Here is a 12,230-nt window from a genome sequence, read left to right as displayed (position 1 = left end):
TTAGTGTACAGTCTCAGGATGCTGGACTTGGGGTGAAACCCACCGTGCATTGTAAGGAGCTTCCTTGTCTTGATGTCAGTGGCATCTAACTCCTCCTTTGGCCAGCTTATTATGACAGCGGGGTACCTGATGACCGGCAGGGCGTAGGTGTTAATCACCTGGACTTTGTTCTTTCCATTCAGCTGACTTCTCAGGACTTGCCTTGCCTTGCCTGACTACCTTCCCTCTCCTTGTTACCATTCGACCACACTTATCCAGTCCAAATGACATTCCGATGTCCTGGCTGTATATCCTAGTGGTGTGGATCAGTGAGTCGATGTCTTGTTTACTCTTGGCATACAGCTTGATGTCATCCATGTATCTGCAATCAGTCCTGGTGATGATCTAGCTGAGGAGGTTCAGCCCTATGCAGAACAGCAGCGGGGACAGAACATCTCCTTGTTAGATACCCCACTTGATATTGACTTGTGCAATTGGCTTGAAGCTCGCCTCTAGGGTTGTTTTCCACATTCCCATTGAGTTCTTGATGAAGGCTCTTAGAGTCCTGTTGATGTTGTACAGTTCCAAGCATTCCAGAATCCATGTGGACAGGAGCTTCCATGTTGTGCAGAGGCAGGTAATTGGGTTGTAGTTGGATGATACTGCTCCCTTCTTAGGGTCCTTCAGGATCAGGACTGTCCGGCCTTCAGTTAACCACTCAGGGTGGGTTCCATCCATTAGTAGCTGGTTCATTTGTTCTGCCAGGCGCTCATGGAGTGAAGTTAGCTTCTTTAACCAGTAGGCATGGATCATGTCAGGGCCTGGTGCTGTCCAGCTCTTCATACTTGAGACCCTATCTTGAATGTCTGCCATTGTGATGATTACTGGGTCTTGTGCAGGGAGGTTGCTGTGGTCTGCTCTTAGGTCCACCAGCCATTGAGCACTGTTGTTTTGTGATGCCTCCTTCTCCCATATGCTCTTACAGAACTGTTTAGTCTCCAGCCTTGGTGGGTCTGCTCTCATGTTGTTACCCTGCCACTGGGACAGCCTTTACTTGGCAGTCTCTAAGGCTTCAGGTATGGACCGTGAGTTGTACTTAGGTACCCCTTTCTTCATCACGCCTTTCTGCAATTCCGATAGCTGGCTAACTGCTCCCCTTGCTGCCTTGATCTCCAACCTCCTTCTCCATGGAGGATGCTGTTCCTAGGACTGCACTCTTCTGGACAGAGATCTCAGATGTTGTTCCTGGGAGCCAGGCTATGTGACCCATGAAGGATAAACAATCTGTGGTGTGTCTGTACATCAGTGAAAGAAAGAAAGATAGATAGATAGATAGATAGATATGAGGCAGAACCAGAGGAAAGTCATCAGGATCAATCCAGACGATGCTGAGCTCTGGGTTGTTGGTGTTGTCTCTGGCTACATCTTTGAGGATCTCTAGGAACTCGTAGCCATCTGGGGATGGTAGAACAGAGCTCACCTTCAGGTGCTAAACAAACATAAAGAATAAAAAAAAACCTGCAAAACAAAAGGGTAAAAAGCTCTGACACCAACCTGGATCTTCTTCCTCAGCAAATGCAACAATATGTATGCCATCCATGTCATCTTCCTAGAGGAGGAAGAAGAGTTGACAATACACTGTCTCAATTGTCCTGATATGGCACCCAAATTGGTTTTAATGAAACTGTCTGGGGAGTCTTCAGCTACTCACCCACGTCTCAAACATATTTTCTGCCCGCAGCTTCCTTAACGTTGCCCTAAAAAGAGCACATTTTCACTAAATTGCACCCTAACCCCTTAATTAACAGCAGTGAAATAACCCTTAAAGCATATACATCATCTCAACCTTCTGTGTTGGTTGACAAACTCGACAATGTCCATTTCTGACAAAGGTCTGCCAGGCAGGATCGCCGGCTCCTCCATGAAGGGCTCATAGAAATTCACCTCGTTCATTTTCAGGGAGAGATGTTTGGCTACCTAAAACATACAACAACCCTGGATATCATTAAAAGTTCTATAATGTATATCATAATCTTATATAGGCTATCAGTATCATTAAAGAACTAATTGTTTAATGAGTGGACAAAACTCATTAAGCAGGCAGAAACTTCTCTTTCCCAGTAATGTTCAAACATGGATTTACCAGTCTTTATGTTAAGCTAAGCTACTGGCTTTAGCTCCATATTTAGTGTACATGCATGAGAGTGGTATCAATCTTCTCATCTAACTCTCTGCAAGAACACAAATAAGCAGTTTCCTAATTGTCTAACTATTCTTACAAATTGTTTGTTAATATACTTTATAAGTGACAAGAATCAAATACGAGTTTGTACATTGAGACTTACAGATTTATCAAATGTAGCAAAAAACCTGACGTAAGGTTGAAAACGCTCCGAGGCCTCTTGAAAAGCTTTGTAGTCTGAGTGGGAGAGGGGCAGAGAGAGAAAGATAATAAGGAACTCCAGAAAGAATGGCAGAAACCAAAGTGAAACAGCCAGAAGGTCAAGTGAACTGTGGAAGTGTGGAAGCTGATCATTCACATTCCTGCCACATTCCTAGCCGAGTCTACAGTATGTGATCAGGAAGGTAAGCAGAGAAGCTCACTTTCTTCATTCAGTGTCCAATCATGGTTCAACTTCTTTCACCCTAGTAACAAAGTCTCCCTTAATACAATCTATACACTTGTAACAAGCTCCTGATTCTGCTCCCAACAAGGTCACGACCAAAGACCGACCTGTCTCTAGACAGAAATAGTCTCCATAATGAAACTTCATGCCGTTGTCATATTGTACCACATAGAATCTTTCCTGTCTCATTTTTCTGCCTTTTCTTCAGAGAAACTATAATTGCAGTTTGACCCATTAGACAAAGAACTAGAAGCTATTTAAAGACTCTCGTGGGACTGAGTGAGAGTACCAGAGCCTGGAATCAGGTTTCCCTTTAGCAGCCAGTTAGGCTACATGGTTAAGTAGCTCCATTAGCCTCTACATCCCATGAGTGTCTGGGGAACATATGAGGCAACTTTAGGGGACAGATGTATTTTAAAACCATCACACAATTTAGACTAACATGAATCTTCTCCCTTGAAGTAGCCGATGAGACGAATGTCTTCCTCCATCCTCTCGAAGGCTCGCAGTTCCATGGCGTTACTGATCATTTCCACTGGGTCCTCCAGTACCTAGTGGGCAGTAGAATACAGGTAGGTGATTTTCACTGACAGGAAACACTGCAGAACAGGAAAACTTGGAACAAATATGCTACCCCCACCCAGAGTTATTAAATATGAAGCTACAGCTAGCCTAACCTAGCACAAACACTGTAAACTGCTGGAAACAGCTAGTCTGGCTCTACTAGCATTGGCGGAGCCAAGGGGGTGGCCAGGGGTGGCACTGGCCACAGCCCAGCCAAGAGTAAATAAGGAGTGCAGCCAAAGTTAGCTAAAGAAAAGTATTATGTATGTCTCAGTTTTACACAAAATAAACAATTTCATCCATATTAATGTATGGGTTATTATTTCATAGAACTTTAATACATTTCAAAGGTGCCTCTCCTTTCTGAGTTTGTGTACCAGCCCGGCCACCCTGTCCAAATGTTCTAGATTTGCCCCTGTCTACAAGCACCCTCTAAAGTCAATATGTTTATTTTGTCTAATTTGTACAAAAATTGAATTGTAAAAAACAAGAACCTGGAAATGAGGAACACTGAGCTTTTGTACAGTTTTGGTGTGTTTTATTTTCTTTGAAGCAGAATCTTTAGTTTGTATAACCTCATAGATATTGTTCAGTTAAGTAATGCAGCATAGTACAGATGAAGAGAACTGACTATGATAAAACCTGTTTTCATTCTGATATGTAGATTTTGTTACCTTCAGACTGAGCCAGTCTTTATAATAATTGTAGCTTTAGGCTGCTGGCTGTTGATTGCTTGAGGATTTCTTCTCACCATGGTTGACAAGATTATATACTGTATTATATATATATAAAAAAGTAGTAGAATCAGTTCCCCACTCACATCCAACAGGAATTCTACCAGAGTGTCTGCTGAGAGCTCCCCATCAAATTCAATGACACGGTCGTCCTTGAAAATGTACAAGCTGCCCACCTCCCCCAGACCTAAGTAAACAGCAGAAATATTGTCCATAACTTTGAAAGGCTAATTTAAGTTAGAAGAAAGTAAAACTGTCATTATTGCCATAGTAGTTAAAGTATATTACTAGTTAAGTGGTGTATATATGGAAAGCAAATTCATACAAATAAGTCAAAAGATCTTAGAATGGAATATCAAAGAAAATATTGATCCAGGATAAAAGCTAAATTTGAACATAGATTGAGCATGTAAAATATTGTGAAATGATAAGACAAGACTCAAACCCAGTTTTCTGGCTACTTTGGCATCCTTCTGGGAGTCCACCATCCCAAAACCAATGTCTTTGTACTCCAGGACCTGAGCCGTGAGCTGGTTGTTAAAAGAGACAAATATCAGTCAGCATCAGGCTTTTCCTGTCAGTGCATTGGACAGTTTGATGACTGGATGTGCCAGCTGTGATGTAAGCATGCAGTGTCTCATGAAGGGGCTGCAAGATAAACATGATGTTTAATAGAAATTATGAACAAAAAATGTTTTGCAGCTCAAAAATGGTTCTCACATTTCTTTATTCCTTAATTTTTCTTGTTACCTCCTCTGGCCTATGAATTATTTGAATGTAACAATCTGAAAATCAGCATCTCATGGACATATAACAAGCGGTCCCAACTGGACATGGTTTCATCAAGCAAAAAGACGAAGTGGAATCACCTTAACTCTTCAGTACAGATACAATGGCCTGAGATCAAGCACCTCATACTAACACCCACGACACTGCACTATTCATTTAGCTGGTACTCGTACACTGTGTATTTGAGCCAGCACTCACAGCTGCTGCTGTCTTTGTCAATACATATTCTCATTACCAGCGTGTGCGGGTGTGTGTGCTGAGACCCCCTGTGGAGTTTTCTTGTTAGAGGAAAGCTGTGAGTGAGGACCACTTGTTTTTCAGTGGGTTGTGGAAAGGAAAACCGATTTAGAAATACCACTGAAAAAACAGAAATTTGGTTTGACTTTGTGCTTTTGCTTTCAAACAGTGCCGAAAAACATTACAAGAACACAAAACATAACTGAAAAGGTAGGAGAGAGCGAATAAAACTGGTGAATACTAACAAATAAAAGGAGTGAGTAACATGCTCTTGTTCTCATACTTTTATCTCATAAATAAGAGGGGAAGAAATGCAAGAGTACATTTACTTATTTCTAGTTCACAGCCAGATAGTAAAGAGATTTGGGAATAAGCTATAATTAACAGAATGACCTAAAAACAATCCCAGAATACATGGCAACCACAGAGGAGTGTGAATAATGAGATTAAAATCTCTGACAGTTAAAGAGACTGCTCAGGTAAAACACTATGAGACATCTGGGAAACTTACACATGTCACTGTATGGTTAAGCAGATAGTCTACAGATCAAGTAAACAAGGGAAGACTGATCAGTGTCTGTTTTTTTCAGCCGGGGAGATCACTGACTATATGATGAGTTGTTATGACCGGTCAGAGCCAAATGAGCACAGTGGTGAGGCTGCAAGTCTAACCAGAGGGGTTGTGAGCATTTTTATGTTATCACTCACTTAAGGTTATATCATGTCATGTGATATTTTCTTGGCAGGATTTAAGTATCAAAGCCTAGCATGTTACTAATTAGCACTAAGCACCAAGTACAGCTGAGGCTGATGGGAATGTCATTAATTCTGTAGGTATATGCAGCTGTTGTCCCTAGTTAATCTTACCTCCAGCACCAGCTCTGTCATCTGGAACTGTTTCTGCACACCCTTGTTGGCTGACAGAGGTTCATGGTAGAACAAACACAGCAGGTCATATCTCTTCAGAGCCTTCTTATAGTTGCGCTCGTTGATGTCCAGCACTCTGTCCTTACCATCAAAATTGGGAAACTCAAGACCTTCTTCAGCACTGCACAAGAAAACCAGACAAAGGCATAGGCCAGATAGTAGAGAGAGACAGATTTGATGCATTGTTTTTTCAGCTGAGGAGTGTGTGCAAGCCAGAATGAGGTTTGCAGAGAAATCAAAGGGACAAAACCCAGGCTATCTGCAGATATGATCTCTGTTACCTCCCCAGAAAATATGAACAATTCTCTCTAATATTTTGTCATTATTTACTCTCACTCTGTTTCTGTCTATTCTTGTTTGATATATCTCCCTCTCCACCTGTCTTCTGTGCCCTCCTTTTTTCCATGACTGTAGTGTTACTGCCCAAATCTCAGGAGGGTCTCTTTTCTCCTCCTTTTTCTTGCCCTGACTGAGAAATTCATATTTCGGGTATATTTAAAGGACAACCATTCATGAGGTTGCCAGTTATGCCCTTGAAATGAACACATATGCATTAGAATGTTATCTCATGTTATGAAACCAAAGAAGAATTAATTGATATATTTTGTGAATATGGATGAAGAAATGTTGGTACATTTATCTCTTGAATACCACTTTGGACTAATCACCTAAACGTTACGGTAGCGTAACCTGTAGATCAATTTTGCTTTGCGCATTACCGTAATGACCACATTCAGCCAGAAATAGCAGATCACAGAATGCGACTTTGTTTCTTCTCTTCAGACAAAGCTGGAGGACAGATAGAAAAATGGAGCGCTTTTGGCTGTGGAGGGTTTTAATACTGCTTCTAGTTAGTCATTTATGTTTGAGTGGTGCATCCGGTAAGACATATTAAACACATACGACCTTTGAAATCATTTTAAACGTAATAGTGAGAGTTTTTGTGTTTTGTTTCTTTGCGCTGCTTTGGTTATAACTTTTGGTGTTGGAATCATTCATCACTTCACGAGCTTAGTTAGCTAACTAGCCTTTGAGCTAACCTAACTAAGGTGTTTTATAATTTTAGGTTTGCTTAAATCAGGGTTAAAAGTATTAATGTGAAATAAAATGTGTATTTATTAAGATCTTTATTATTGTTGGGCACGGGCGGAGTTTAGCAAAGAGATCTGCTAGCTGTTAATTAGTACTTAGCAGTGTAACTTTACTGGTTGGATACTGTGACAGTGATAAACGAGTCATTTCCTTCCTCCATCGCCATCATTCATCAAAAAAGTGTAAGGTCATTTTATTCTGCAATAATTTCCAGTGATTGTATGCTGTGAGAAACAGTTTGAATAAAAGTTGGGACCTGTAAAATTCATTCATTCATTCACTTTTGGAATTTAGCTAGTTTCTGATCCAGTATGAAAATTCCCTCCGACACGGTTTCCCATTGTTATGTGTTGTTGCAGGAAAACAGTGGGAGAAAATTAGAGAAAAGATTTCTGATGCTGTTAAAGGGTATAATCCATGCAACCCTGTCAACTGTAGCTGCCATCTAAGGTGGGTGGGATGCTTTTTCTCACCTCACACAGGAACTACAGAACAGTGAAGAAATAAAAAATGTTTGATTTAACACCTTTGAAGATTTGACTGAAGATTTTTGTCCAGATAAACAAATATAACTTGTTGCATTACCATGTGCAAAATTACATTTTTAAAGTCTTAAATAAACAGTATGGACCTGATTATTTTTCTCTTGATTTCTGTGTCAGTGTCCTCCTACATGACTTGCACCCTTTTAAAGGGGGAATCTCTGAGGATGTCATGGCTGCTACAGTTCAAAGAGGGGTGGGCACCCACTATCAGATCATTGGAAATAAGTTGTACAGGGAACACAATTGTATGTTCCCTGCCAGGTAAGGAGGAAAAGTACCTGACATGAATCGGAATATGTACCTTCAGCTGTGTGTTTGTTCATCTTAAATCGGTTTCCTGTTTGCAGGTGCAGCGGGGTGGAGCATTTCATTCTAGAGGTGATCAACAAGTTACCTGACTTGGAGATGGTGGTAAATGTCAGGGATTACCCTCAAGTTCCCAGCTGGATGCAGCCAACCCTGCCGGTTTTTTCTTTCAGCAAGGTCAGACTATGGGCAGTATTTTGTGTACACTTAAAATCTGCTGATGTTTCTTAAATGTAACAGCTGAATTTGATGTGTGTTTGATTTGAGAAGACCTCAGACTACTGGGACATCATGTACCCTGCTTGGACATTTTGGGAGGGCGGGCCTGCCGTGTGGCCTATATATCCTACTGGATTGGGAAGATGGGATCTGATGATAGATGACCTTAAAAAGTAAGGTTTAGCATTTTAAAACAAAGTACTGAACCAGCTTTGATCATTTATTAAGTAAATATCAGATGTGCTGATTTACCTGTTTTCCTCTGTTTCACATCCTTATTAAAATACATTTATTTGCTTAAATCATTTGAAGAAGTAGCTTTAGGCACTGGTAGCTTGTGATTTTGAGTAATATTTTTTTCCCTTGGGTACCAGAACTCATTAATTGAGCATTAACAAATTAAATGGATGAATGGAGTACTTCAGAATTTTTAGTCCTAACTTGTGGAGTATATGATTTCTTATCCATGTAATATGCTGTGTTAGGTCTGCAGCACAGTGGCCATGGAAGAAAAAAGAGTCCAAAGGATTCTTTAGAGGCTCCAGGTCAGTTTTGACAGTGCTGTTTTGTGTAATGACATGACATTCTACAATCCAAACAATATTTTTTGGTGTTTATTCTTTATTCAGCTATTCTGTTACCAAAGTTGTCCATTTGTGCATCTCTGTGCCTTCAGCGGAGCATCTTCCTGTTCCATCGTTATCTGTCTTCCCCCTGCAAACTGCATTTTTTTTCATTGTCTTCTCTGTCTCTTTGAACCAGAACCAGTCCAGAGCGTGACCCTCTGATCCTTCTGTCCAGAGAAGCTCCAGAGCTGGTGGATGCAGAGTACACAAAGAACCAGGCCTGGAAGTCTGAGAGGGTTAGTCATTCTGAAAGCACACTACAAAAAAAAGAAGCTCCAAAATCTTCATAAGTATTACAGATCTGTAAGATATTCCATTATCTGTGCGGTTGTTTTCCCAGTATTGAATCCTTACATTAATTTAAAACTAAAATCAGGTGGGTCTTTTATCACAGGATACCCTAGGGAGACCAGCGGCTAAAGAAATCCCATTGGTCGATCACTGCAAATACAAGTAAGCCGAACTCTCTGCTATGTTTAAAATGAAACTATTTTGAAATACATTCATCTTGTTAGGCAGTAGCATCCTTGCTTGCTACAGTGTGGTGTTCTCTGTCAGCTCTGCCTGCTTGTCCAAGCATTTTGTGACATATTTGAGTAGTGTAGTGTGATGTTAGTCATTTCTGGGTGTTCACCCCTCTAACTAACTTAATTTTAAAAGGAATCTACAGTATGAGACATTTCAATATAATATACCACTGTGATTTTTGAAAAATACCATCTGACTATCCTCTTGATCTCCTCCAGGTATTTATTCAACTTCCGGGGCGTGACTGCCAGCTTCCGCTTCAAACATCTCTTTCTCTGTGGTTCCCTTGTGTTTCATGTGGGGGATGAATGGCAGGAGTTTTTTTACCCTCAGCTCAAGCCCTGGGTCCACTATATCCCAGTCCAACAGGATCTCTCTGATGTCAGGTACTGCAGCGATTGTCTTGGCAAGTCAATACAAGTACAGTGCAGGTGTGTTAATAAGTCTTCCCATGTTCTGTGTCCTCAGGGAACTTCTGCAGTTTGTCAGAGAGAATGACGTCATTGCACAAGAAATTGCCACAAGGTAAATGATCGTGTTTTATTGCTGATTTTTGATGTGTGCTTCTCCCTGCAATATATTTGCAGTATATAGGTACTCAAGAGAGACTAAACCCCAGTGTCAGACTTTCTTACTCTCTCCCTCCTAACAGGGGGAAAGAATTCATCCTGAGCCACCTGCGAATGCAAGATGTTTCCTGCTACTGGGAGCGACTCCTGATCGAGTTTAGTCAACTCCTCACCTACAAACCCAAAAGAAGGAATGACTACAACCAGGTTGTCCACAGACCCAGTAAGACAGAGCTGTAAAAGAGCGGCTCTGCAGGTCCAGGGCAGCTGAAGATAATGAATGTAATCACCGCACCACTACATGTGATGTCCTCACTAAAGGAACAGTTAATAGGACACATCATTTAGGATTATGTAGTTGTATTGTGGCATCTTGAGGTGCCAATAGGGGGCTTGTATGTTGACTTTTCACTGATCATTTTCTGGTCCCATGAATTGATTTGCTAAAAAGCACCAGTGTAATGTTGGCTGTCAGCAGCTGCTCAAACATCTACAAAGAATGCATCAGTAATAATACAAACTAAAACTACCACGATTGTATGTATTTTATGTATTACTATTGTGTGTATATTAAGTACACTGAATATGTTATTGATGGGAAAAGGCAGCATCACTGCAGCAGCCATTTAGTTTCAACTAGTGTGACTTTTATCTTCATGAACAGTGAAGTTGAACACCTTTGCTACACTGCCCTCTACTGGGCGACAGGAGCAGTACCACCAGGCCTTTACCGAGTTTTATTCCATACACCAAATGAGTTTACTGTATGATTTGTTTCTACAAACGGCACAATAACAATGGCAGCCTGTGTCCTGGTGGCTTCCTAAATAGTACAGAAGAATGACCAACACTATTTGAGTCCACACAAATTGCCATTAGTAAGTAATAATGACATGTAATTTGTTTTATTTTGATGTGTGGAGTTAATTGTTTTTACATTTTGAAAAGAATCTTAGTGTTAAGAGATGGCAGATGATGTGTAATTGATACAGGATAATGTTGAATATGTTGTAGTATTCACATTATGCTTTGAACAAGCATTGTGTAGCATCATGTGTGTTTTAACAATGTGTTAGGAAATCTGATAAAGATGGTCTGTTATTGTGTTAACTTGATCAAAAAAGTGGTGATCAGAGTGTGACATTCAGGTTGCTGTCACAGCTTGTGCAGCATTTTTCATTTGCAAATAAACGGCTTAGTTCTGGCACATTCTCAAATGTAGTACTATATGATATATGTACACGTGTGTACGGTTGTGTAGCCATCTGTAACTATGGATAGAATCATATGCAGCTACTGTTGATGCATACAAAATATGGAGCTACTCAGTAGCGCTCTTTTTTTAATCCACAATATTTTGCGTCATGTCCGGTCCTCCACCGATGGGTGGCGCTGTTGTAATAATCATTTTGTGTAGCCCTGAGGTCAAAGGTTGCAGTGCCGGTGGGCTAATCGGAAAGTCACTGGTAAGAAACCGCTGAAAGGCAATAACGAAAAGCAGAAAGGGGACTTTATTTGTACCAATATGTGAACCGGGGCGTCTACGCGTTAGAGAAAACAGTTTATTGTAGAGGAAACTCTGCGCCGCTCGCCGGTAAGCTGCGTGTCACCGTGATATAGCGTGTTAAGGCTAAGGCTAAGGTTAAGGCTAAAGTTAAGGCTTAGGTTAATCACCATAGATGGCATGGAAATACTTAGATACCGTATGGTTTTATCTGGAAATACACAGTCTGCAGTAAATGGAAACAAGATACATTTTCTGTGTTACTGTCACTTAGCAGTAAGTTAAAAATAATGACATTGAGAAACAAATTTCATGTTTGATATTAAATGTTGCAAGTAAAATGCATGTGGTTGAAAGAGGAGAAGCCTGCTGAGAATAAAGGACTAGTGTGCAGTGCTTATCTATTTATCTACAGTCAGGGAAAAAATTATTTGAACCCCATCTGATTTTGTAAGTTTGCCCACTAACAAAGAAATGATCAGTCTACAATTTCAATGGTAGGTTTATTTGAACAGTGAGAGACACAACAATAACAAAAAAATCCAGAAAAAGCATTACAAAAAAAGTTATAAAGTAATTTGCATTTTCATGAATGAAATAAATATTTGATCCCCTATCAGTCAGCAAGATCTCTGGCTCCCAGGTGTATTTTCTACAGGTAACGAGCTGACATTGGGAGCCCTCTCAGCTCGTTACCTGTATAAAAGAGACCTGTCCACAGAAGCAGTCAATCAATCAATCCAGATTCCAAACTCTTCACCATGGCCAAGACCAAAGAGCTTTCCAAGGATGTCAGGGACAAGATTGTGGACCTACACAAGGCTGGAATGGGCTACAAGACCATCGCCAAGCAGCTGGGTGAGAAGCTGACAACAGTTGGCGCGATTATTCGCAAATGGAAGAAACATAAATTAACTGCCAATCTCCCTCGGTCTGGAGCTCCATGCAAGATCTCACCTCATGGAGTTTCAATGATAATGAGAA

General features: G+C 40.7%; 3 protein-coding genes across 4 annotated transcripts in view; 2 read left to right on the top strand and 1 right to left on the bottom strand.

The window, feature by feature from the left end:
* Positions 1 to 6,295, bottom strand: part of LOC109955731 (calsequestrin-2-like) — an 8,627-nt gene extending 2,332 nt beyond the window's left edge. The window contains exons 1-9 of the mRNA XM_020592146.1: positions 5,798 to 6,295; positions 4,350 to 4,434; positions 3,991 to 4,091; positions 3,049 to 3,157; positions 2,325 to 2,398; positions 1,826 to 1,956; positions 1,691 to 1,736; positions 1,534 to 1,588; positions 1,334 to 1,434 (exon numbers count right to left, since the gene is read on the bottom strand). Coding sequence (XP_020447802.1) covers positions 1,334 to 1,434; positions 1,534 to 1,588; positions 1,691 to 1,736; positions 1,826 to 1,956; positions 2,325 to 2,398; positions 3,049 to 3,157; positions 3,991 to 4,091; positions 4,350 to 4,434; positions 5,798 to 6,040 — 945 coding nt within the window. The 5' untranslated portion in view covers positions 6,041 to 6,295. The remainder of the gene's footprint in view (positions 1 to 1,333; positions 1,435 to 1,533; positions 1,589 to 1,690; positions 1,737 to 1,825; positions 1,957 to 2,324; positions 2,399 to 3,048; positions 3,158 to 3,990; positions 4,092 to 4,349; positions 4,435 to 5,797) is intronic.
* Positions 6,296 to 6,640: 345 nt separating this feature from the next.
* On the top strand, positions 6,641 to 10,954 carry poglut1 (protein O-glucosyltransferase 1). The gene is made up of 11 exons (XM_020592213.1): positions 6,641 to 6,738; positions 7,309 to 7,399; positions 7,612 to 7,755; positions 7,842 to 7,977; positions 8,071 to 8,192; positions 8,505 to 8,564; positions 8,782 to 8,881; positions 9,040 to 9,098; positions 9,392 to 9,559; positions 9,642 to 9,698; positions 9,826 to 10,954. Exons 1-11 carry the CDS (start codon positions 6,666 to 6,668, stop codon positions 9,980 to 9,982), a joined length of 1,167 nt encoding a protein of 388 aa, XP_020447869.1. The 5' UTR covers positions 6,641 to 6,665; the 3' UTR covers positions 9,983 to 10,954.
* A 157-nt stretch (positions 10,955 to 11,111) lies between these two features.
* timmdc1 (translocase of inner mitochondrial membrane domain containing 1) overlaps positions 11,112 to 12,230 on the top strand; it is a 7,412-nt gene continuing 6,293 nt past the window's right edge. The window contains exon 1 of one of the 2 annotated variants that reach the window (XM_020592216.1): positions 11,112 to 11,208. The gene's annotated coding sequence lies outside the window, so the exon portion shown is untranslated. Of the gene's footprint in view, positions 11,337 to 12,230 lie in introns of both variants that reach the window. The other variant, XM_020592214.1, reaches the window with a different exon arrangement.

The sequence above is a fragment of the Monopterus albus genome, unplaced genomic scaffold (assembly GCF_001952655.1).
Source record: "Monopterus albus unplaced genomic scaffold, M_albus_1.0 scaffold16.1, whole genome shotgun sequence".
NCBI classification, from domain to species: domain Eukaryota; kingdom Metazoa; phylum Chordata; class Actinopteri; order Synbranchiformes; family Synbranchidae; genus Monopterus; species Monopterus albus.
Note: the sequence above shows the minus strand (reverse complement) of the source record. Positions and strands in the feature narration are given on the sequence as shown.